At 48.8% G+C, this 27,911-nt stretch overlaps 1 protein-coding gene across 1 annotated transcript in view; it reads left to right on the forward strand.

Moving 5' to 3' along the window:
* Window positions 1–17,644, forward strand: part of LOC121269348 (E3 ubiquitin-protein ligase DTX4-like) — a 149,992-nt gene extending 132,348 nt beyond the window's left edge. The window contains exons 11-12 of the mRNA XM_041173900.1: window positions 16,239–16,328; window positions 17,357–17,644. Of these exons, the coding sequence (XP_041029834.1) occupies window positions 16,239–16,328; window positions 17,357–17,575 (309 nt within the window). The 3' untranslated portion in view covers window positions 17,576–17,644. The remainder of the gene's footprint in view (window positions 1–16,238; window positions 16,329–17,356) is intronic.
* The last annotated feature ends 10,267 nt before the right edge of the window (window positions 17,645–27,911 follow it).

Here is a 27,911-nt window from a genome sequence, read left to right on the forward strand (position 1 = left end):
ACACACTGATATATCCCACACCCCTCACTGTAACACTCTGATATATCCCACAGCCACTCACTGTAACACTCTGATATATACCACACCCCACACTGTAGCACTCTGACATATCCCACATCCCTAACTGTAACACCCTGATATACCCCACACCCCTCACTGTAAAACTCTGATTTACCCCACACCCCTTACTGTAACATTCTGAAATACCCCCACCCCTCACTCTAACACTCTGATATATCACACAGCCCCTCACTGTAACACTCTGATATATTCCCCCCCCCTCACTGTAACACTCTGATATACACCACACCCCTCACTGTAACACTCTGTTATACCCCACATCCCTCACTGTAACACTCTGACATATCCCACATCCCTAACTGTAACACCCTGATATACACCACACCCCTCACTGTAACACTGTTATACCCCACATCCCTCTCTGTAACACTCTGACATATCCCACATCCCTAACTGTAACACCCTGATATACACCACACCCCTCACTGTAACACTCTGATGTACCCCACACCCCTCACTGTAACATTCTGAAATACCCCCACCCCTCACTGTAACACTCTGATATATTCCACATACCTCAATGTAACACTGTGATATATCCCAAACCCCTCCCTGTAACACGCTGAAATACCACACACCTCTTACTGTAACATGCTGATATACCTCACAACCCTCATTGTAACACGCTGATATACCCCACACCCTGCACTCTAATACTCTGATATATCCCATATGCCTCAATGTAGCACTCTGATATATCCCACACCCTCTCAATAACACTGATATTTACCACACACCTCAGTGTAACACTCTGACATACCCCACACCCCTCACTGTAACACTCTTATATACCACACATCCCTCACTGCAACATTCTGATATATACCACACACCTCACTGGAACACTCTGATATGTGCCACACGCCTCACTGTGACGCTCTGATATACCCCACACTGTCACACTCTGATGCACCCCTCACTGTAACACTCTGAAATACCCCACTCCCTCACTGTAACACTGATATTTCCGACATCCCTCAATTTAACACCCGGATATACCCTACACCCCTCACTGTAACACGCTGATATACCCCACATCCCTCACTGTAACACTCTGATATATCCCACATCCCTCACAGTAATACTCTGATATATCCTATATCCCTCAGTGTAACACTGTTATACCCCAAACACTTCATTTTAACACTCTGATCTACACCACATCCTTCACTGTAACACTGTGTAAAACACCACACCCCTCACTGCAACACTCTGATATATCCCACACCCCTCACTGCAACACTGATATATCACACACCCCTCACTGTAACACTGATATACCCCACACACCTCACTATAACACTCTGATATATGCCACAAACCTCACTGTAACACTTTAATATATCCAACATCCCTTATTGTAACACCCTGATATACCCCAGATTCCTCACTATAAGACTCTGATATACCCCACACCCCTCACTGTAACACTCTGATATACCCCACACCCCTCACTGTAACACTCTGATATACCCCACACCCCTCACTGTAACACACTGATATATCCCACACCCCTTACTGTAATACTCTGATATAGCCGACACACACCTCACTGTAACTCTCAGATATACATCACACCCCTCACTGTAACACTCTGATATACCCCACACCCATCACTGTAACACACTGATATATCCCACACCCCTTACTGTAATACTCTGATATAGCCGACACACACCTCACTGTAACTCTCAGATATACACCACACCCCTCACTGTAACACTCTGATATAACACACACCCATCACTGTAACACTCTGTTATACCCCACATCCCTCACTGTAACACTCTGACATATCCCACATCCCTAACTGTAACACCCTGATATACACCACACCCCTCACTGTAACACTCTGTTATACCCCACATCCCTCTCTGTAACACTCTGACATATCCCACCTCCCTAACTGTAACACCCTGATATACACCTCACCCCTCACTGTAACACTCTGATGTACCCCACACCCCTCACTGTAACATTCTGAAATACCCCCACCCCTCACTGTAACACTCTGATATATTCCACATACCTCAATGTAACACTGTGATATATCCCAAACCCCTCACTGGAACACGCTGAAATACCACACACCTCTTACTGTAACATGCTGATATACCTCACAACCCTCATTGTAACACGCTGATATACCCCACACCCTGCACTCTAATACTCTGATATATCCCATATGCCTCATTGTAGCACTCTGATATATCCCACACCCTCTCAATAACGCTGATATTTACCACACACCTCACTGTAACACCCTGATATATTCCAAATCCGTCACTGTAACACTCTGACATATCCCACATCCCTTATTGTAACAACCTGATATACCCCACACCCCTCATTGTAATATTCTGATATACCCACATCCCTCACTGTAACATTCTTATATATCCCACACCCCTCACTTTAACACTCTGATATACCCCACACTCCTCACTGTAACATTCTGAAATACCCCCACCCCTCACTTGAACACTCAGATATATTCCACACACCTCACTGTAACTCTCACATATACCCCACACCCCTCAGTGTAACACTCTGATATACCCCAGACCCATCACTGTAACTCTCTGATATACCCCACATCCCTCACTTGAACATTCTGATAACACTGATTTAATCCACACGCCTCAATTTAGCACTCTGATATACCCCACACCCCCAATGTGACTCTCTGATATACCCCATACCTCTCACTATGACACGCTGATATACCCCACACCACTCACTGTAACACTGATACAACCCACACCCCTACTGAAACACTCTGATATATCACACATCCCTCACTGTAACACTCTGATGTAAACCCACGCCCCTCACTGTAACAAATTGACATATCCCATATCTCTAACTGTAACACTCTGATATACCCCACACCCCTCACTGTAACACTCTGATATATCCCACACCCCTCACTGTAACACTCTGATATATCCCACACAGCTCACTGGAACACTCTGATATATCCCACACCCCTCACTGTAACAATCTGATATACCCCACATCCCTCATTTGAACACTCTGATATATTCCACATACCTCACTGTAACACTCTGATATATCCCACACCCGTCACTCTAACACTCTGATATACACCATTCCCCACACTGTAACACTCTGATATATCCCACACTCTTCACAGTAACACTGATTTAATCCACACGCCTCAATTTAGCACTCTGATATACCCCACACCCTCATTGTAACATTCTGATATACCCACATCAATCACTGTAACATTCTTATATATCCCACACCCATCACTGTAACACTCTGATATATCCCACACTCCTCACTGTGACACCCTGATATATCCCACGCCCCTCTCTGTAATACTCTGATATACCCCACACCCCTCACTGTAACATTCTGAAATACCCCCATGACTCACTTGAACGCTCTGATATATTCCACATACCCCACTGTAACAGTCTGATATATCCCACTCCCATCACTGTAACACGCTGATATACACCACAACCCGCATGTAACACTCTGATATATCCCACACCCCTCACTGCAACACTCTGATATTCCCACACCCCTCACGGTAACACTGATATAATCCATGCGCATCAATGTAGCACTCTGATATACCCCACACCCCCACTGTGACACTCTAATATACCCCATACCCCTCACTATGTCATGCTGATATACCCCACACCCCTCACTGTAACACTGATGTATCCCACACCCCTTACTGTAACACTCTTATATATCCCACACCCCTCACTGTGACATGCTGATATACCCCATACCCCTCACTGTAACACCCTGATATACACCACACCCCTCACTGTGACACGCTGATATACCCCATACCGCTCACTGTAACACTCTGATATACACCACACACCTCACTGTAACACTGATATATCCCACACCCCTCACTGTAACACTGATATATCCCACATCCCTCCTGTAACACTCTGATATATCCCACACTCCTCACTGTAACACTGATATTCCCATACCCATCACGGTAACACGGATATAATCCACACGCCTCAATGTAGCACTCTGATATACACCACACCCCCACTGTGAAACTCTAATATACCCCATACCCCTCACTATGTCACGCTGATATACCTCACACCCCTCACTGTAACACTCTGATGTATCCCACACCCCTCACTGTAACACTCTGATGTATCCCACACCCCTCACTGTAACACTCTGATGTATCCACACCCCTCACTATAACACTCTTATATATCCCACACTCCTCACTGTAACACGCTGATATACCCCATACCCCTCACTGTAACACTCTGATATACACCACACCCCTCACTGTAACAAATTGACATATCCCACACCCCTCACTGTAACACTCATATATCCCACACCCCTCACTGTAATACTCTGATATACCCCACACCCCTCACTGTAACATTCTGAAATACCCCCACCCCTCACTTGAACACTCAGATATATTCCACATACCTCACTGTAACACTCTGATATAACCCACACCCCTCACTGTAACACTCTGATATATCCCACACCCCTCACTGTAATGCTCTGATATACCCCACATGCCTCACTGTAACATTCTGAAATATCCCACACCCGTCATTGTAACACGCTGATATATACCATACCCCGCACTGTAACACTCTGATATACCCCACACCCCGCACTGTAACACCCTGATGTATCCCACATCCGTCACTGTAACACACTGACCTGTCCCACATCCCTTATTGTAACACCCTCTGTACCCCACGCCCCTCACTGTAACACTCTGATGTACCCCACATTCCTCACTGTAATACTCTGATATACCACACAACCCTCACTGTATACTCTGATATACCCCACACCCCTCACTGCAACACTCTGATATACCCCACAGCCCTCACTGTCACACTGATATAACTCACACCCCTCACTGTAACATTCTGAAATACCCCCACCCCTCACTTGAACACTCAGATATATTCCACATACCTCACTGTAACACTCTGAAACACCCCCACCCGTCACTGTAACACTCTGATATACCCCACACAGCTCACTGGAACACTCTGATATATCCCACACACCTCACTGTAACACTCTGATATATCCCACACGCCGCACTGTAATACTCTGATATACCCCACACCCCTCACTGTAACATTCTGAAATACCCCCACCCCTCACTTGAACACTCAGATATATTCCACATACCTCACTGTAACACTCTGATATATCCCCACCCCTCACTTGAACACTCTGATATATTCCACATACCTCACTGTAACATACTGATATATCCCACACCCGTCATTGTAACATGCTGATATACACCATACCCTGCACTGTAACACTCTGATATACCCCACACCCCTCACTGTAACACTCTGATATATCCCACACACCTCACTGTAACACCCTGATATATCCCACATCCGTCACTGTAACACTCTGATATATCCCACATCCCTTATTGTAACACCCTTATGTACCCCACGCCCCTCACTGTAACACTCAGATGTACCCCACACCCCTCATTGTAACATTCTGATATACCCACATCCCTCACTGTAACATTCTTATTTATCCCACACCCCTCACTGTAACACTCTGATATACCCCATCCCCTCACTGTAACACTCTGATATACCCCCATGCCCCTCACTGAAATACATTGATATACCCCACACCCCTCACTGTAACATTCTGAAATACCCCCACCCCTCACTTGAACACTGATATATTCCACATACCTCACTGTAACACTGATATAATCCACACGACTCAATGTAGCGCTCTGATATATCCCACACCCCCACTGTGACACTCTGATATACCCCAGACCCCTCACTCTGTCACGCTGATATACCCCACACCCCTCACTGTAATACTCTGATACATCCCACACATCTCACTGTAACACAGTGATATGCCCCACACCCCTCACTGTAACACTTGATATATCCCACACCCCTCACTGTAACAATCTGATATACCCCACACCCCTCACTGTAACACTCTGATATAACCCACATCCCTCACTGTAATACTCTGATATACCACACAACTCTCACTGTAATACTCTGATATACCCCACACCCCTTACTGTAATACTTTGATATACCCCACACCCCTCACTGTAACACTGATATAACTCATACCCCTCACTGTAACATTCTGATGGACACCACATCCCTCACTTTAACACTCTGACATATCCCACATCCCTCACTGTAACACTCTGATATACCCCACACCCCTCACTGTAACACTGATATAACTCACACCCCTCACTGTAACATTCCGATGGACACCACATCCCTCACTGTAACACTCTGACATATCCCACATCCCTCACTGTAACACTGTGATATATCCCACATCCCTCACTGTAACACTCTGATATACCCCACATTCCTCACTGTAAAACTCGGAAACAGCCCCAACCCTCACTGTAACACTCTGATATACCCCACACACCTCACTGGAACACTCTGATATATCCCACATCCCTCACTGTAACATTGTGATATATCCCACATCCCTTAATGTAACACCCTGATATACACCACACCCCTCACTGTAACACTCTGATATACCCCACCCCCTCAGTGTAACACACTGATATATCCCACACCCCTTACTGTAATACTCTGATATAGCCGACACACACCTCACTGTAACTCTCAGATATACACCACACCCCTCACTGTAACACTCTGATATAACCCACACCCATCACTGTAACACTCTGATATACCCCACCCCCTCACTGTAACACTCTGATATACCCCACGCCCCTCACTGTAATACACTGATATACCCCACACCCCTCACTGTAACACTGATATAACTCACACCCCTCACTGTAACATTCTGATGGACACCACATCCCTCACTGTAACACTCTGACATATCCCACATCCCTCACTGTAACACTGTGATATATCCCACATCCCTCACTGTAACACTCTGATATACCCCACATTCCTCACTGTAAAACTCGGAAACAGCCCCAACCCTCACTGTAACACTCTGATATACCCCACACACCTCACTGGAACACTCTGATATATCCCACATCCCTCACTGTAACATTGTGATATATCCCACATCCCTTACTGTAACACTCTGATATACCCCACATTCCTCACTGTAAAACTCGGAAACAGCCCCAACCCTCACTGTAACACTCTGATATACCCCACACACCTCACTGGAACACTCTGATATACCCCACATCCCTGACTGTAATACTCTGATATACACCACACCACTCACTGTAACATTCTGAGATACCCCCACCCCTCACTTGAACACTTTGATATATCCCACACCCCTCACTGTAACACTCTTATATACCCCACATCCCTCACTGTAACACTGATATAACTCACACCCCTCACTGTAACAAATTGACAAATCCCATATCTCTAACTGTAACACTCTGATATACCCCACACACCTCACTGTAACACTCTGATATACCCCACACACCTCACTGTAACACCCTGATATATCCCAAATCCGTCACTGTAACACTCTGATATATCCCACATTCCTTATTGTAACAACCTGATATACCCCACACCCCTCATTGTAACATTCTGATATACCCACATCCCTCACTGTAACATTCTTATATATCCCACACCCCTCACTTTAACACTCTGATATATCCCACACCCCTCGCTCTAATACTCTGATATACCACACACCCCTCACTGTAACATTCTGAAATACCCCCACCCCTCACTTGAACACTCAGATATATTCCACACACCTCACTGTAACTCTCACATGTACCCCACACCCCTCAGTGTAACACTCTGATATACCCCAGACCCATCACTGTAACACTCTGATATACCCCACATCCCTCACTTGAACACTGATATATTCCACATACCTCACTGTAACACTCTGATATATTCCACACCCGTCACTGTAACACGCTGATATACACCACTCCCTGCACTGTAACACTCTGATATATCCCACACCCCTCACTGTAACACTCTGATATACCCCACCCCCTCACTGTAACACTGATTTAATCCACACGCCTCAATTTAGCACTCTGATATACCCCACACCCCCAATGTGACTCTCTGATATACCCCATACCTCTCACTATGTCACGCTGATATACCCCACACCACTCACTGTAACACTGATACATCCCACATCCCTACTGAAACACTCTGATATATCACACATCCCTCACTGTGACACGCTGATATACCCCACACCTCTCACTGTGACACTCTGATATACACCACATCCTTCACTGTAGCACTCTGATATACCCCACACACCTCAGTCTAACGCTCTGATATATCCCACATCCATCACTGTAACACTCTGATATATCCCACATCCCTCACTGTAACATTGATATAACTCACACCCCTCACTGTAATACTCTGATGGACACCACATCCCTCACTGTAGCACTCTGATATACCCCACACACCTCAGTCTAACGCTCTGATATATCCCACATCCATCACTGTAACACACTGATATAACTCACACCCCTCACTGTAATACTCTGATGGACACCACATCCCTCACTGTAACGCTCTGATATACCCCACATTCCTCACTGTAACATTCTAACATACGCCACACCCCTCCCTGTAACACTCTGATATATTCCACATATCTCACTGTAACGCTCTGATATATCACACACCCCTCACTGTAACATGCTGATATACCCCACACTCCTCACTTTAACATGCTGATATACCCCACAGCCCTCACTGTAACACTTGATATACCCCACACCCCTCACTGTAACACTCTGATCTACCACACACCACTTACTGTAACACTCTGATATATCCCACACCCATTACTGTAACACTCTGATATATCCCACATCCCTCACTGTAACGCGCTGATATGCCCCACACCCCTCACTTTAACACACTGATATATCCCACAGCCCTCACTGTGACATGCTGATATACCCCCATACCCCACACCGTAACACTCTGATATATCCCAGTCCCCTCACTGTGACCTCTGATATACACCACACCCCTCACTGTAACACTGATATACCCCACACCTCTCACTGTAACACTCTGATATGCCCACATCACTCACTGTAACACTCTGATATACCCCACACCCTTCACTGTAACACTCTGATATACCCCACACCTCCCCTTGCGATGCCCTGAAATGTCTCACAGCCCTCACTGTAACATCTGATAAACCCCACACTCCTCACTGTAATACTCTGATATACCCCACACCTGCACTGTAACGCTCTGATGTACCCCACACCCTCACTGTAACACTCTGATGTACCCCTCACTGTAACACTCTGATATCCCCCACGTCCTTTACTGTAACACTGATAAATCCCACACCCCTCAATTTAACACCCTGATATACCCCACACCCCTCTCTGTAACACTCTGATATACCCCACATCAATCACTGTAATACTCTGATATACCCCACACCCCTCACTGTAACACTCTGATATACCCCACACCTCCCCTTGCAATGCCCTGATATGTCTTACAGCCTTCACTGTAACATCTGATAAACCCCACACTCCTCACTGTAATACTCTGATATACCCCACACCCGCACTGTAACACTCTGATGTACCCCACACCCTCACTGTAACACCCTGATATACCCAACATCACTCACTGTAATACTCTGATATACTCTACACCCCTCTCTATAACACGCTGATATACCCCACACCCCTCACTGTAACACTCTGATATACCCCACACCTCCCCTTGCAATGCCCTGATATGTCTTACAGCCCTCACTGTAACATCTGATAAACCGCACACTCCTCACTGTAATACTCTGATATACCCCACACCCGCACTGTAACACTCTGATGTACCCCACACCCTCACTGTAACACTCTGATGTACCACACACCCCTCACTGTAACACTGATATATCCTACATCCCACACTGTAACACTCTGATATACCCCTCACTGTAACACTCTGATATCCCCCACGTCCCTTACAGTAACACTGATAAATCCCACACCCCTCAATTTAACACCCTGATATACCCTACACCCCTCTCTGTAACACGCTGATATACCCCACACCCCTCACTGTAACACTCTGTTATATCCCACACCCTCACTGTAATACACTGATATATCTTACATCCCTCAGTGTAACACTGTTATACCCCAGACCCCTCACTTTAACAATCTGATATACCCCACACCCCTCACTGTAGCACTCTGATATACCCCACACACCTCAGTCTAACGCTCTGATATATCCCACATCCATCACTGTAACACTCTGATATATCCCACATCCCTCACTGTAACATTGATATAACTCACACCCCTCACTGTAACACTCTGATGGACACCACATCCCTCACTGTAACACTCTGATATACCCCACATTCCTCACTGTAACATTCTAACATACCCCACACCCCTCCCTGTAACACTCTGATATATTCCACATATCTCACTGTAACACTGTGATATATCACACACCCCTCACTGTAACATGCTGATATACCCCACACTCCTCACTGTGTCTCGCTGTTATAACCCACACCCTTCAATGTAACACTGATATTTCCCACACACCTCACTGTAAGACTCTGATATACCCCACATCCCTCACTGTAACACTCTGATATACCCGACACACCTCACTGTAACACCTTGATATACCCCACACACCTCACTGGAGCACTCTGATATATCCGACATCCTTCACTGTAACACTCTGATATATCCCACATCCCTTATTGTAAAACCCTGATATAGCCCACACCCCTCACTGTAACATTCTGAAATACCCCCTCCCCTCACTGTAACACTCTGATATATTCCACATACCTCACTGTAACACTGATATAATGCACACGCCTCAATGTAGCACTCTGATATACCACACACCCCCACTGTGACACTCTAATATACCCCATACCCCTCACTCTGTCACGCTGATATACCCAACACCCCTCACTGTAACACTGATATGTCCCACATCCCTCCTGTAACACTCTGATGTATCCCATACCCCTCACTGTAATACTCTGATACATCCCACACCCCTCACTGTAACACGCTGATATGCCCCACACCCCTCACTGTAACACTCTGATGTATCCCACACCCCTCATTGTAACACTCTTATAAATCCCACATCCCTCACTTTAACACACTGACATACCCCACACCCTTCACTGTAACACACTGATATATCCCACACCACTCACTGTAACACACTGATATATCCCACAGCCCTCACTGTGACATGCTGATATCCCCCATACCCCTCACTGTAACACTCTGATATACACCACACCCCTCACTGTAACACTCTGATATATCCCACACCCCTCACTGTAACACTCTGATATACCCCACATCACTCACTGTAACACCCTGATATACCCCACACCTCTCACTGCAATGCCCTGATATGACTCACAGCCCTCACTGTAACATCTGATAAACCCCACACTCCTCACTGTAATACTCTGATATACCCCACACCCTCACTGTAACACTCTGATGTACCCACACCCTCACTGTAACACTCTTATGTACCACACAACCCTCACTGTAACACTGATATATCTCACATCCCACACTGTAACACTCTGATACATCCCACACCGCTCACTGTAACACGCTGATATACCCCACACCCCTCACTGTAACACTTTGATATACCACACACCCCTCACTGTATCACATTGATATACACCACACCCCTCATTGTAACACTCTGATGTACCCCACACCCTCACTGTAACACTGATATATCCCACATCCCTCACTGTAACACTAATATAGCCCACACCCCTCAATTTAACACTCTGATATACCCTACACCCCTCTCTGTAACATGCTGATATACCCCACACCCCTCACTGTAACACTCTGATATATCCCACACACCTCACTGTAACACTGACATAACTCACACCCCTCACTGTAACACTCTGATGGACACCACATCCCTCACTGTAACACTCTGATATATCCCACACACCTCACTGTAACACTGATATAACTCACACCCCTCACTGTAACACTCTGACATACCCCACATTCCTCACTGTAACATTCTAACATACCCCACACCCCTCACTGTAACATTCTGAAACACCCGCACCCCTCCCTGTAACACTCTGATATATTCCACATCTCTCACTGTAACGCTCTGATATATTCCACACCCGTCACTGTAACACGCTGATCTACATGACACCCCTTACTGTAACATGCTGATATACCCCACACTCCTCACTTTAACACGCTGATATACCTCATACCCCTCACTGTGTCACGCTGTTATACCCCACACCCCTCACTGTAACACTGATATTTCCCACACACCTCACTGTAACACTCTGATATACCCCACATCCCTCACTGTAACACTCTGATATACCCGACACACCTCACTGTAACACTTGATATACCCCACACACCTCACAGGAGCACTCTGATATATCCGACATCCCTCACTGTAACACTCTGATATATCCCACATCCCTTCTTGTAACACCCGGATATAGCCCACACCCCTCACTGTAACATTTTGTTATACTCCACACCCCTCATTGTAACATTCTGATATACACACATCCCTCACTGTAAAACTCTGATATATCCCACACCCCTCACTGTAAAACTCTGATATATCCCACACCCCTCACTGTAACACTCTGATATATCCCACACCCCTCACTGTAACACTCTGATATATCCCACACCCCTCACTGTAATACTCTGATATACCCCCACCCCTCACTGTAACACTCTGATATATCCCACATCCCTCACTGTAACATTGATATAACTCACACCCCTCACTGTAACACTCTGATGGACACCACATCCCTCACTGTAACACTCTGATATACCCCACATTCCTCACTGTAACATTCTAACATACCCCACACCCCTCTCTGTAACACTCTGATATATTCCACATATCTCACTGTAACACTGTGATATATCACACACCCCTCACTGTAACATGCTGATATACCCCACACTCCTTACTGTGTCTCGCTGTTATAACCCACACCCTTCACTGTAACACTGATATTTCCCACACACCTCACTGTAAGACTCTGATATACCCCACATCCCTCACTGTAACACTCTGATATACCCGACACACCTCACTGTAACACTTGATATACCCCACACACCTCACAGGAGCACTCTGATATATCCGACATCCCTCACTGTAACACTCTGATATATACCACATCCCTTATTGTAACACCCGGATATAGCCCACACCCCTCACTGTAACATTCTGAAATACCCCCTCCCCTCACTGTAACACTCTGATATATTCCACATACCTCACTGTAACACTGATATAATCCACACGCCTCAATGTAGCACTCTGATATACCACACACCCCCACTGTGACACTCTAATATACCCCATACCCCTCACTCTGTCACGCTGATATACCCCACACCCCTCACTGTAACACTGATATGTCCCACATCCCTCCTGTAACACTCTGATGTATCCCATACCCCTCACTGTAATACTCTGATACATCCCACACCCCTCACTGTAACACGCTGATATGCCCCACACCCCTCACTGTAACACTCTGATGTATCCCACACCCCTCATTGTAACACTCTTATAAATCCCACATCCCTCACTTTAACACACTGACATACCCCACACCCTTCACTGTAACACACTGATATATCCCACACCACTCACTGTAACACACTGATATATCCCACAGCCCTCACTGTGACACGCTGATATCCCCCATACCCCTCACTGTAACACTCTGATATACACCACACCCCTCACTGTAACACTCTGATATATCCCACACCCCTCACTGTGACACTCTGATATACACCACACCCCTCACTGTAACACTGATATATCCCACACCCCTCACTGTAACACTCTGATATACCCCACATCACTCACTGTAACACCCTGATATACCCCACACCTCTCACTGCAATGCCCTGATATGTCTCACAGCCCTCACTGTAACATCTGATAAACCCCACACTCCTCACTGTAATACTCTGATATACCCCACACCCTCACTGTAACACTCTGATGTACCCACACCCTCACTGTAACACTCTTATGTACCACACAACCCTCACTGTAACACTGATATATCTCACATCCCACACTGTAACACTCTGATACATGCCACACCGCTCACTGTAACACGCTGATATACCCCACACCCCTCACTGTAACACTTTGATATACCACACACCCCTCACTGTATCACATTGATATACACCACACCCCTCATTGTAACACTCTGATGTACCCCACACCCTCACTGTAACACTGATATATCCCACATCCCTCACTGTAACACTAATATATCCCACACCCCTCAATTTAACACCCTGATATACCCTACACCCCTCTCTGTAACATGCTGATATACCCCACACCCCTCACTGTAACACTCTGATATATCCCACACACCTCACTGTAACACTGATATAACTCACACCCCTCACTGTAACACTCTGATGGACACCACATCCCTCACTGTAACACTCTGACATACCCCACATTCCTCACTGTAACATTCTAACATACCCCACACCCCTCACTGTAACATTCTGAAACACCCGCACCCCTCCCTGTAACACTCTGATATATTCCACATATCTCACTGTAACGCTCTGATATATCCCACACCCGTCACTGTAACACGCTGATCTACACGACACCCCTTACTGTAACATGCTGATATACCCCACACTCCTCACTTTAACACGCTGATATACCTCATACCCCTCACTGTGTCACGCTGTTATACCCCACACCCCTCACTGTAACACTGATATTTCCCACACACCTCACTGTAACACTCTGATATACCCCACATCCCTCACTGTAACACTCTGATATACCCGACACACCTCACTGTAACACTTGATATACCCCACACACCTCACAGGAGCACTCTGATATATCCGACATCCCTCACTGTAACACTCTGATATATCCCACATCCCTTATTGTAACACCCGGATATAGCCCACACCCCTCACTGTAACATTTTGTTATACTCCACACCCCTCATTGTAACATTCTGCTATACCCCACATCCCTCACTGTAACATTCTTATATATCCCACAGCCCTCACTGTAACACTCTGATATATCCCACACCCCTCACTGTAAAACTCTGATATATCCCACACCCCTCACTGTAATACTCTGATATATCCCCCACCCCTCACTGTAATACTCTGATATACCCCCACCCCTCACTGTAACACTCTGATATATCCCACACCCCTCACTGTAACATGCTGATATACCCCACACCCCTCACTGTAACACGCTGATATACCCCATATCCCTCACTGTAACACTCTGATATATCCCAGACCCCTCATTGTCACACTCTGATATATCCCACACCCCTCACTGTAACACTCTGATATACCCCATACCCCTCACTGTAACACTGATACATCCCACACCCCTCACTGAAACACTCTGATATACCCCACACCCCTCACTGTAACACTTTGATATACCCCGCATCCCTCACTGTAACACTCTGACATATCCCATATCCCTCACTGTAACAACATGATACATCCCACACCCCTCATTGAGACACTCTGATATACCCCACATCCCTCACTGTAACACTCTGATATACCCCACATCCCTCACTGTAACACTCTGAAATATCCCATATCCCTCACTGTAACAACGTGATACATCCCACACCCCTCATTGAAACACTCTGATATACCCCACATCCCTCACTGTAACACTCTGATATACCCCACATCCCTCACTGTAACACTCTGAAATATCCCATATCCCTCACTGTAACATGCTGATATACCCCACACCCCTCACTGTAACACTCTGATATACCCCACACCCCTCATTGTAACACTCTGATATATCCCACACCCCTCACTGTAACTTTCTGATATACCACACACCCCTGACTGTAACACTCTGATATACCCCACACCCCTCACTGTGACACTCTGATATACGCCCCACCCCTCACTGTAACACACTGATATATCCCACAGCCCTCACTGTAACATGCTGATCTACCACACACCCCTCACTGTAACTCTCTGATATACCCCACACCCCTCACTGTAACACTCTCTGTTTTAGGGTCCCGATCATCCGAATCCTGGAATGAGTTTCACAGCTAGAGGATTCCCCCGTCATTGTTACTTACCGGACAACGAGAAAGGACGAGAGGTGAGTGTCTCCCTGTGGCATACGACAGTCAGTGCCATGTAGAGGGAGTTCTACACTGTATCTAACCCGTGATGTACCTGCCCTGGGAGTGCTCGATGCTGACAATGGGTATAAAGTGGGGGACACACTGTCAGGGTAATGTAGAGGGAGTTCTACACTGTATCTAACCCGTGATGTACCTGCCCTGGGAGTGCTCGATGCTGACAATGGGTATAAAGTGGGGGACACACTGTTAGGGTAATGTAGAGGGAGCTCTACACTGTATCTAACCCGTGCTGTACCTTCCCTGGGAGAGCGCTCGATGCTGACACTGGGTATAAAGTGGGGGACACACTGTCGGGGTAATGTAGAGGGAGCTCTACACTGTATCTAACCCGTGCTGTACCTGCCCTGGGAGCGCTCGATGCTGACACTGGGTATAAAGTCGGGGACACACTGTCAGGGTAATGTAGAGGGAGCTCTACACTGTATCTAACCCGTGCTGTACCTGCCCTGGGATTGCTCGATGCTGAAACTGGGTATAAAGTGTGGGACACACTGTCAGGGTAATGTAGAGGGAGCTCTACACTGTATCTAACCCGTGCTCCACCTGCCCTGGGAGAGCGCTCGATGCTGACACTGGGTATAAAGTGGGGGACACACTGTCAGGGTAATGTAGAGGGAGCTCTACACTATATCTAACCCCGTGCTGTCCCTGCCCTGGGAACGCTCGATGCTGACACTGGGTGTAAAGTCGGGGTCACACTGTCAGGCTAATGTAGAGGGAGCTCTACACTGTATCTAACCCATGCTGTCCCTGCCCTGGGAACGCTCGATGCTGACACTGGGTATAAAGTGGGGGACACCCTGTCAGGGTAATGTAGAGGGAGCTCTACACTGTATCTAACCCGTGCTGTCCCTGCCCTGGGAACGCTCGATGCTGACACTGGGTATAAAGTGGGGGACACCCTGTCAGGGTAATGTGGAAGGAGTCCTGTACTTGAGGTTTAACCTTTGCTCCCTCCCCTTTGACTTCTCCTCTTGGTCAGGTGCTGAGGCTGCTGCTAGTGGCCTGGGACCGGAGGTTGATTTTCGCCATCGGGACGTCCAGTACAACAGGGGAGTCCGACACTGTCGTCTGGAACGAGATCCATCACAAGACAGAATTCGGCTCCAACCTGACCGGGCATGGATATCCTGACCTCAACTACCTGGAAAATGTGTGGGCAGAACTGAGGGCCCAGGGAATCGCAGATGACAAGGACTGAGGAGAGCGTCCCAAGGGACGGAGAGTTCGAGAGAGCGAGCAAGAGGGACAGGGAGTAGGAGAGAGAGAGAGAGGGTTGGAGGGGAGTAGAGCGAGAGTGAAAGAGTGGAGGGGGAGAGTGTGAGAGAGAGAGGGGACAGGATGAAAGAGTGGGTCGGGAAGAGGAAGAGAGGTGGGGGAGAGGGAGAGGGAGAGAGAGGAGGGAGGTTGGGAGGGCGAGAGAGAAAGAGTGGGCAAGAGACAGAGAGGAGAGGGTGGGGGGAGGGAGAGAGAGGAGGGGGAGGGGAGAGAGGGGAGCGCGAGGGAGAGAGGAGAGGGAGAGTGAGAGGGCGAGAGAGAAAGAGAGTGGGCTTGAGAGAGAGGAGGGAGCTCGAGAGAGAGATGGGGGGCTGTAGAAAGAGAGAGAGAATGGGCTGGAGAGAGAGAGAGAATGGGCTGGAGAGAGAGAGAGAATGGGCTGGAGAGAGAGAGAATGGGCTGGAGAGAGAGAGAATGGGCTGGAGAGAGAGAGAGTGGGCTGGAGAGAGAGAGAGTGGGCTGGAGAAAGAGAGAGAATGGGCTGGAGAAAGAGAGAATGGGCTGGAGAGAGAGAGAGAATGGGCTGGAGAGAGAGAGAATGGGCTGGAAAGAGAGAGAATAGGCTGGAGAGAGAGAGAGAGAGAATGGGCTGGAGAGAGAGAGAGAATGGGCTGGAGAGAGAGAGAGAATGGGCTGGAGAGAGAGAGAGAATGGGCTGGAGAGAGAGAGAGAATGGGCTGGAGAGAGAGAGAGAATGGGCTGGAGAGAGAGAGAGAATGGGCTGGAGAGAGAGAGAGAATGGGCTGGAGAGAGAGAGAGAATGGGCTGGAGAGAGAGAGAGAATGGGCTGGAGAGAGAGAGAGAATGGGCTGGAGAGAGAGAGAGAATGGGCTGGCGAGAGAGAGAGGGTACTGGAGAGAGAGAGAGGGTACTGGAGAGAGAGAGAGGGTACTGGAGAGAGAGAGAGGGTACTGGAGAGAGAGAGAGGGTACTGGAGAGAGAGAGAATGGGCTGGAGAGAGAGAATGGGCTGGAGAGAAAGAGAGAGAGGAGGGGCTGGAGAGAAAGAGAGCGAGGAGGGGCTGGAGGGAGAGAGAATGGGCTGGAGAGAGAGAGAGAGAGGAGGGGCTGGAGAGAGAGAGAGAGAGAGGAGGGGCTGGAGAGAGAGAGAGAGAGGAGGGGCTGGAGAGAGAGAGAGAGAGAGGAGGGGCTGGAGAGAGAGAGAGAGGAGGGGCTGGAGAGAGAGAGAGAGAGGAGGGGCTGGAGAGAGAGAGAATGGGCTGGAGAGAGAGAGAGAGAGAGAGAGGAGAGGCTGGAGAGAGAGAGAGGGGAGGGCCTGGAGAGAGAGAGGGGAGGGGCTGGAGAGAGAGAGAGAGGAGGGGCTGGAGAGAGAGAGAGAGAGGAGGGGCTGGAGAGAGAGAGAGAGGAGGGGCTGGAGAGAGAGAGAGAGAGGAGGGGCTGGAGAGAGAGAGAGAGAGAGGAGGGGCTGGAGAGAGAGAGAGAGAGAGAGGAGGGGCTGGAGAGAGAGAGAGAGAGAGAGAGAGGAGGGGCTGGAGAGAGAGAGAGAGGAGGGGCTGGAGAGAGAGAGAGATGAGGGGCTGGAGAGAGAGAGAGGATGGGCTGGAGAGAGAGAGATTAGGGGCTGGAGAGAGAGAGAGAGGAGGGGCTGGAGAGAGAGAGAGAGAGAAGGGGCTGGAGAGAGAGAGAGAGAAGGGGCTGGAGAGAGAGGGAGAGAGAGAGGAGGGGCTGGAGAGAGAGAGAGTAGGCTGGAGATGGTGAAAGAGAGAGTGCGCAGGCTAGAGAGTGAGGGAGAGAGTGGGCTAGAGAGAGAGAACGAGTGAGCTGGTGAGAGAGTGAGAATGGGCTAGAGAGGGATTGAGAACGCGTGCTAGAGAGAGAGAGAGGCAGAGGAGTGTGGGGGACACAAAACGAGTGTGTGCATGGGGGTGACAGGGATGAGGGAGGGGGCTGCTTGAGGCAGAGGTTGATACCCAGAGGGAGTGGAAGGGAGGGGGAGAGGGAGAGAGCCTGAGCATTAGTGAGGAAGGGACAGTGTGAGGGAGAATTTGCACTGAAGACTGTTCTCCGTCTGTCTATCCCTCACTGAGCAGCATTCACCCCGAACCTCTCTGATCCCCCCCCCTCCCACAAGCATTTAATGGGGTTCGGGAGGACGGATTTGACTGAGTCCTGATGAAAGACAGACTCCAAAATTTATATTTTCTACAAAGTTCATGAACGTGCAGATAAATTTAACAAAAAAATTGAAGTGTTCTTTTTTAGAAAATGAAAGATTTCTGTTCATTTTCAGCCAAGTGATTAGATTAGAAATTTGAAATACCCCTGTCTGATTTCCCCCCCCCCCCTCCTCTCTCTAACCCAGGGATCACTGGACAGTGATCAGGAGCAGGAACCCTGGCTGATTTCCCCTCTCTCTCTCTAACCCAGGGATCACTGGACAGTGATCAGGAGCAGGAACCCTGGCTGATTTCCCCCTCTCTCTCTCTAACCCAGGGATCACTGGACAGTGATCAGGAGCAGGAACCCTGGCTGATTTCCCCTCTCTCTCTAACCCAGGGATCACTGGACAGTGATCAGGAGCAGGAACCCTGGCTGATTTCCTCTCTCTCTCTAACCCAGGGATCACTGGACAGTGATCAGGAGCAGGAACCCTGGCTGATTTCCCCTCTCTCTCTCTAACCCAGGGATCACTGGACAGTGATCAGGAGCAGGAACCCTGGCTGATTTCCCCTCTCTCTCTCTCTCTAACCCAGGGATCACTGGACAGTGATCAGGAGCAGGAACCCTGGCTGATTTCCCCTCTCTCTCTCTAACCCAGGGATCACTGGACAGTGATCAGGAGCAGGAACCCTGGCTGATTTCCCCTCTCTCTCTCTAACCCAGGGATCACTGGACAGTGAGCAGGATCAGGAACCCTGGCTGATTTCCCCTCTCTCTCTCTAACCCAGGGATCACTGGACAGTGATCAGGAGCAGGAACCCTGGCTGATTTCCCCTCTCTCTCTAACCCAGGGATCACTGGACAGTGATCAGGAGCAGGAACCCTGGCTGATTTCCCCTCTCTCTCTCTAACCCAGGGATCACTGGACAGTGATCAGGAGCAGGAACCCTGGCTGATTTCCCCCTCTCTCTCTCTAACCCAGGGATCACTGGACAGTGATCAGGAGCAGGAACCCTGGCTGATTTCCTCTCTCTCTCTAACCCAGGGATCACTGGACAGTGATCAGGAGCAGGAACCCTGGCTGATTTCCTCTCTCTCTCTCTCTAACCCAGGGATCACTGGACAGTGATCAGGAGCAGGAACCCTGGCTGATTCCTCTCTCTCTCTCTCTCTCTAACCCAGGGATCACTGGACAGTGATCAGGAGCAGGAACCCTGGCTGATTTCCTCTCTCTCTCTCTCTAACCCAGGGATCACTGGACAGTGATCAGGAGCAGGAACCCTGGCTGATTTCCTCTCTCTCTCTCTAACCCAGGGATCACTGGACAGTGATCAGGAGCAGGAACCCTGGCTGATTTCCTCTCTCTCTCTCTAACCCAGGGATCACTGGACAGTGATCAGGAGCAGGAACCCTGGCTGATTTCCCCCCTCTCTCTCTAACCCAGGGATCACTGGACAGTGATCAGGAGCAGGAACCCTGGCTGATTTCCTCTCTCTCTCTCTCTCTCTAACCCAGGGATCACTGGACAGTGATCAGGAGCAGGAACCCTGGCTGATTTCCTCTCTCTCTCTAACCCAGGGATCACTGGACAGTGATCAGGAGCAGGAACCCTGGCTGATTTCCTCTCTCTCTCTAACCCAGGGATCACTGGACAGTGATCAGGAGCAGGAACCCTGGCTGATTTCCCCCCTCTCTCTCTAACCCAGGGATCACTGGACAGTGATCAGGAGCATAAATTGACCCACCCCCTCACCCCCAGCTTCTAGAGTGTCTCGGGAGAGGGAGTTTGAGGATTTCACTCCCCTCTGTGCTTCCTGACATCACCCCTGAATGGCCTGGCCCTCACTTTAAGGTTCTGCCCCCTGGCCCTGTATCCCCGCGCCCCCTCACCCACCCACCCACCCCGACCAGAGGAGATTGTTTCTATCAATCCCCCTCAGTTGGATCAACCCCTTAATCTTTCTCCGGCAATAATCCCAGGTTTGAACCTGGATTCGGAGCGGGGCAGAGGGAAGGTTTTACCCTCCTGTGCAAAATCGCTCCGGCTTCTTGAGAAGCGCTTCCTCACTCGGAGGAATAGCCAGGCGGCTTCCAACATGTCGATAACCGGGAGCCCAGCTCGTGAGAAACCTGGGGTTTTTGACCTCGACCTTTCCCGTTCCGGAGAATCCGGAGCTGGGATTTTCTGTCTGGGGAAAGCCGGGGTGGTGGGGGACACGGGCCGGCCGAGCGGGTGGCAACCCGCTGAAGATGGTCCTAAGAGGGCGTCAGCTGATGATACTGGCCGCATCGCCCGGTTTACATGGGAGGGCGCGGTGTCAATTTTGAGGATGTTGGCGGGGTGGATGGGGTAACTTGAAGGAACGTTTTCGCCAAACAGTTCTCTTTGATTGGAGACATACCGTGCGTATGTGTGCATGCGTGTGTGCTGTGTGTGCATGCGTGTGTGCTGTGCTGTGTGTGCATGCGTGTGTGCTGTGCTGTGTGTGCATGCTTGTGTGCTGTGTGTGCATGTGTGTGTGCTGTGCGTGCATGTGTGTGTGCGTGCTGTGCGTGCATGCACATGTGTGTGTGCGGGCGTGTGTGTGCGTATGTGTGTGTGTACACATATATTTGTGTGCGTGCGTGTGTGTGCGCGAGTGTGTCTGCGCGAGTGTGTGTGCGAGTGTGTGTGCGAGTGTATGAGTGTGTGTGCGAGTGTGTACGAGTGTGTGTGCACGCGAGTGCGTGTGCGCGTGAGTGTGTGCGAGTGCACGTGCGCGAGTGTGTGTGCGTGCGCGTGTTTGTGCGCGAGTGTGTGTGTGCGCGAGTGTGTGCATGTGCGTGCGCATGTGTATGTGCGCAAGTGTGTGTGCGCAAGTGTGTGTGCGCGAGTGTGTGTGCGCGCGTGTGTGCGAGTGTGTGTGTGTGCATGCGTGTGTGAGTGTGCGCGAGTGTCTGTGTGTGCAAGTGTGTGTATGTATGTGCGAGTGTGTGTGTGTGTGTGCATGCGTGTGTGTGAGTGTGCGCGAGTGTCTCTGTGTGCGTGTGTGCGAGTGTGTGTGTGTGCGCGAGTGTCTGTGTGCGTGTGTGTGTGTGTGTGTGCGAGTGTGTGTGTGTGTGCATGCGTGTGAGTGTGCGCAAGTTTCTGTGTGTGCGAGTGTGTGTGTGCGAGTGTGTGTGTGCGAGTGTGTGTGTGTGTGCGAGTGTGTGTGTGTGCGAGTGTGTGTGTGTGTGTGCGAGTGTGTGTGTGTGTGTGTGTGCGAGTGTGTGTGTGTGTGTGTGCGCGTGTGTGTGTGTGTGCGTGTGCATGCGTGTGTGTGTGAGTGTGCGCGAGTGTGTGTGTGAGTGTGTGTGTGCGAGTGTGTGTGAGTGTGTGCGAGTGTGTGTGTCGGAGGAATGAAGCTGTACAACTGGACTCTTGATTAAACCATCCTCTTTCTCTCTCCGCGCCCCCCCCATGTTTTACAGGGAGACGGGGATGTGTAGGCCTCACGTGGCCATCACTCTTGTAAATACTGTCAGGAAATGCAAAATAAACTAGGTCACATTGTAAATAGACTCTGTGCTGAGCAGAATGAAATAAAAGTGATTTGGAGATGCAGCGCCGGTGGAAAGTGGTGTCTCGGTCCCATTTCTTGGCTGTTGTCACTGAATTGGGAAAAGCCAGAGGCCGGGGAAGGGTTCAAATCCCAAAGGAGGGAACACACAAGACAGAGTTGAATTTTTCTAGAACCTTTCACAATGTCAGGATGACGAAATGCTTCGTTTGAAATCCAGTCACTGTTGTAGGAAATGTGTGCACAGCAAGCTCCCACGAGCTCCTGTGACGATGGCCAGACAATCTGTTTGTCATGATGCTGGCTGAGGGATAGATATGGGGCTCAGGACACCGGAGAGTGTCATCTTAAAGCAGTGTCTGCGGGAACATTAACATCCAGAGGGAAGATTTCATGTTATGCCTCATCTGAAAGACCGTATCTTGGTCAATGCAGCACTCCCTCAGTACTGCTCTCCTGACCGTGCAGCACTCCCTCAGTACTGCTCTCCTGACCGTGCAGCGCTCCCTCAGTACTGCTCTCCTGACCGTGCAGCACTCCCTCAGTACTGCTCTCCTGACCGTGCAGCACTCCCTCAGTACTGCTCTCCTGACCGTGCAGCACTCCCTCAGTACTGCTCTCCTGACCATGCAGCACTCCCTCAGTACTGCTCTCCTGACCGTGCAGCACTCCCTCAGTACTGCTCTCCTGACCGTGCAGCACTCCCTCAGTACTGCTCTCCTGACCATGCAGCACTCCCTCAGTACTGCTCTCCTGACCGTGTGGCACTCCCTCAGTACTGCTCTCCTGACCGTGCGGCACTCCCTCAGTACTGCTCTCCTGACCGTGCGGCACTCCCTCAGTACTGCTCTCCTGACCTCGCAGCACTCCCTCAGTACTGCTCTCCCGACCGTGCAGCACTCCCTCAGTACTGCTCTCCTGACCGTGTGGCACTCCCTCAGTACTGCTCTCCCGACCGTGCAGCACTCCCTCAGTACTGCTCTCCTGACTGTGCGGCGCTCCCTCAGTACTGCTCTCCTGACCGTGCAGCACTCCGTACTGCTCTCCCGACCGTGCGGCACTCCCTCAATACTGCTCTCCTGACCTCGCAGCACTCCCTCAGTACTGCTCTCCCGACCGTGCAGCACTCCCTCAGTACTGCTCTCCTGACCATGTGGCACTCCCTCAGTACTGCTCTCCCGACTGTGCGGCACTCCCTCAGTACTGCTCTCCTGACCTCGCAGCACTCCCTCAGTACTGCTCTCTCGACCGTGCAGCACTCCCTCAGTACTGCTCTCCTGACCGTGTGGCACTCCCTCAGTACTGCTCTCCTGACCGTGCAGCACTCCCTCAGTACTGCTCTCCTGACCATGCAGCACTCCCTCAGTACTGCTCTCCTGACCATGCAGCACTCCCTCAGTACTGCTCTCCTGACCGTGCGGCACTCCCTCAGTACTGCTCTCCCGACCGTGCGGCACTCCCTCAGTACTGCTCTCCTGACCTCGCAGCACTCCCTCAGTACTGCTCTCCCGACCGTGCGGCACTCCCTCAGTACTGCTCTCCTGACCGTGCGGCGCTCCCTCAGTATTGCTCTCCTGACCGTGCGGCGCTCTCTCAGTACTGTTCTCCTAACCATGCGGCACCCTCTCAGTACTGCTCTCCTGACAGTGTGGCACTCCCTCAGTACTGCTTTCTTGACCATGCCGCACTCCCTCAGTACTCCCCCCCTGCCCATGTGGCACTCTCTCAGTACTGCTCCCCTCACCATGCAGCACTCCCTCAGTATTTCCCCCTCTGCCCGTGTGGCACTTTCTCATTACTTCTCCCCTGACATTGCAGGAGTCCCTCAGTACTGCTCTCCTGACTGCGTGGCACTCCCTCAGTACTGCTCCCCTGACATTGCAGGAGTCCCTCAGTACTGCTCTCCTGACCGTGTGGCACTCCCTCAGTACTGCTCTCCTGACCGTGCAGCACTCCCTCAGTACTGCTCTCCTGACCACGTGGCACTCCCTCAGTGTGGCACTCCCTCAGTACTGCTCTCCTGACTACGTGGCACTCCCTCAGTATTGCTCTCCTGACCGTGCGGCACTCCCTCAGTACTGCTCTCCTGACCATGCAGCACTCCCTCAGTACTGCTCTCCTGACCACATGGCACTCCCTCAGTACTGCTCTCCTGACCACGTGGCACTCCCTCAGTACTGCTCTCCTGACCACGTAGCACTCCCTCAGTACTGCTCTCCTGACCACGTGGCACTCCCTCAGTACTGCTCTCCTGACCAAGTGGCATACCCTCACTACTGCTCTCCTGACCACGTGGCACTCCCTCAGTACTGCTCTCCTGACCGAAAGGTTGGACAGACTGGGCTTGTTTCCACTGGAGTTTAGAAGAGTGAGGGGTGACTTGATTGAAGTATACAAGATCCTGAACGGCCTTGACAAGGTGGACGTGGAAAGAATGTTTCCTCTGGTGGGTGAGTCCCGGACTAGGGGGCACTGTTATACAATGAGGGGTCGCACTTTTAGGACAGAGATGAGGAGAATTTTCAGAGGGCTGTGTGACTTTGGAACTCTCTGCCCTCAGAAGGCGATGGGAATGGGGGTCACTGAATATTTTTAAGACGGAGGTAGATTGATTCTTGTTAGGCAAGGGAATCGGAGGTTATTGGTGTAGAAGGGAATGTGGAACTCGAAACGCAGACAGATCAGCCACGATCTTATTGAATGGTGGAGCAGGCTTGAGGGGCTGAATGGTCTAATCCCGCTCCTATTTCTTATGTTCTTATGTTTTTACTTCTTTGTTTAAACTAGTGATAGTAATAGCAGCAAAAGTGTGAAATTGCAGAAAAGAGGTTGATGTCAGTGGCCATGTTAGTCTTATGGAGTCTGCAAAAAAGGGAAAAATAGGAAAAGTTCCTGAGGGCCTGCGTATTGACCTGGTGCTAAGACCGATGCAGTCGGTAAAGCCGAGTTATTTAAAAATCCCAGAGGGAAACTTTAAACAACTGTCATAACCTATAATTTTAAGTGTTATGTTTGAGATGCGACTCTAAATTCAGGAATCAGATCACTAGTTCTCAAGGTTTTACATTAAACTAAATGAAACATTTCATTAGTTTACACAGGTCAAAATATATATACACATGGCTCTAAATTGCTACCATCATACCTTTTAACAAATCCCCAAACTAATCTCCATTAAGGCAACAGCAACCCATAGACTTAACCAAACACCAGGCAAAGCATTTTCACCTCACAAATTCAAAATGAGGTTCTTTTCACCTTGGTTCCTGTGGAGCCAGTTGGAGGATTGATGCTGCCTTTTGATCTCACATTGCCTCTGCTCTGCACACCCGAAAACTTCTGAACTTATACTTACCACTACTGATTGAATGCAAATTCTCATAGTCTCACCAGCCTCTTCGAACTTCACCTTTTAACAATGAACTCCCTTTCATAGTACCAATTTTATTAGGAAGATAAACATATTGCTTGGTAGCTGCTAGATAGGCGTCAGTTTTCAACCCGCTTCTTGAATGCTCTATTCAAAAAATGCAAATACACACTATCTCCCTTACATATAAAAACTAGAACATATCTAAGTACCCAGACCAGCTGGCTTTAATCCAATTAAGACACACCCGTAAACTAAACCTCTATTTTAAAAACAAAATTCCAAAACATTATATACATTATATACATTATTATCGAAAAATGAACCATCATAATTCTGAAAGATGGCTTCATCTTAATAAGCCTTCTTCTATGCTTATTACATTATTACAGTACAGATGCATGCATTAACATAACTATATATATAAATATATATAAATTTACTATATATAATATATATATATATATATATATATGCAAGTCCATGGTTTCAACAGAAATCACTCCAGTTCAGTGGAGTTTATTTTAAGTGTCTCAATTTCCTTTAATTTTCAAACTCTTGATAATGCATCTGCGAACAGGTTTTCTCTTCCAGCACTATGTATAATCCATAGATTAAATGGCTGTAACAATAGACTCCATCTGAAAAGCCTTGCACTTTTGACACGAAATTTCTCGAGAAATTTCAAAGGATTATGTTCTGAATAAATGAGTGTTTCTGAAGAATTGTTTGCAACGTAAATTTCAAAATGCTGCAACGCTAACACCAAACTCAAAGTCTCTTTTTCGATCACTGGATATCTTCTCTGTTGTACATTCAGTTTCCATGAAAAAGACCCTATCGGATTTCAATTCCAGTGTCACCTTCTTGTAATGGTAGAGCCCCAATGCCTGTATCGCTTGTGTCAGTGGCCAACTTGAATTGATTGGCATAATTGGGTGCAGCCAACTCTGGTGTCGTAGTTAATACAGTTTTCAAACTATCGAATAACTTCTGACATTCCAGTGCCCATCAAAACTACTTGGACTTTTTTAATACTTCAGTCAGTGGAGCAACCACTTGGCTAAAATGTGGTACAAGTTTCCGGTAAAACCCACTCATGCCCAGAAATCTCAAAACTTGGAATTTCACATCTCTCGGCCCCCTTACCATGTCCAATGCTGTGGCCTAGATACAGAACTTGCGCTTTTGCAAATTCACTTTTAGCCAAGTTAATGACCAAATTAGCTT

This window comes from Carcharodon carcharias, chromosome 24 (assembly GCF_017639515.1).
Source record: "Carcharodon carcharias isolate sCarCar2 chromosome 24, sCarCar2.pri, whole genome shotgun sequence".
NCBI classification, from domain to species: Eukaryota; Metazoa; Chordata; class Chondrichthyes; order Lamniformes; family Lamnidae; genus Carcharodon; species Carcharodon carcharias.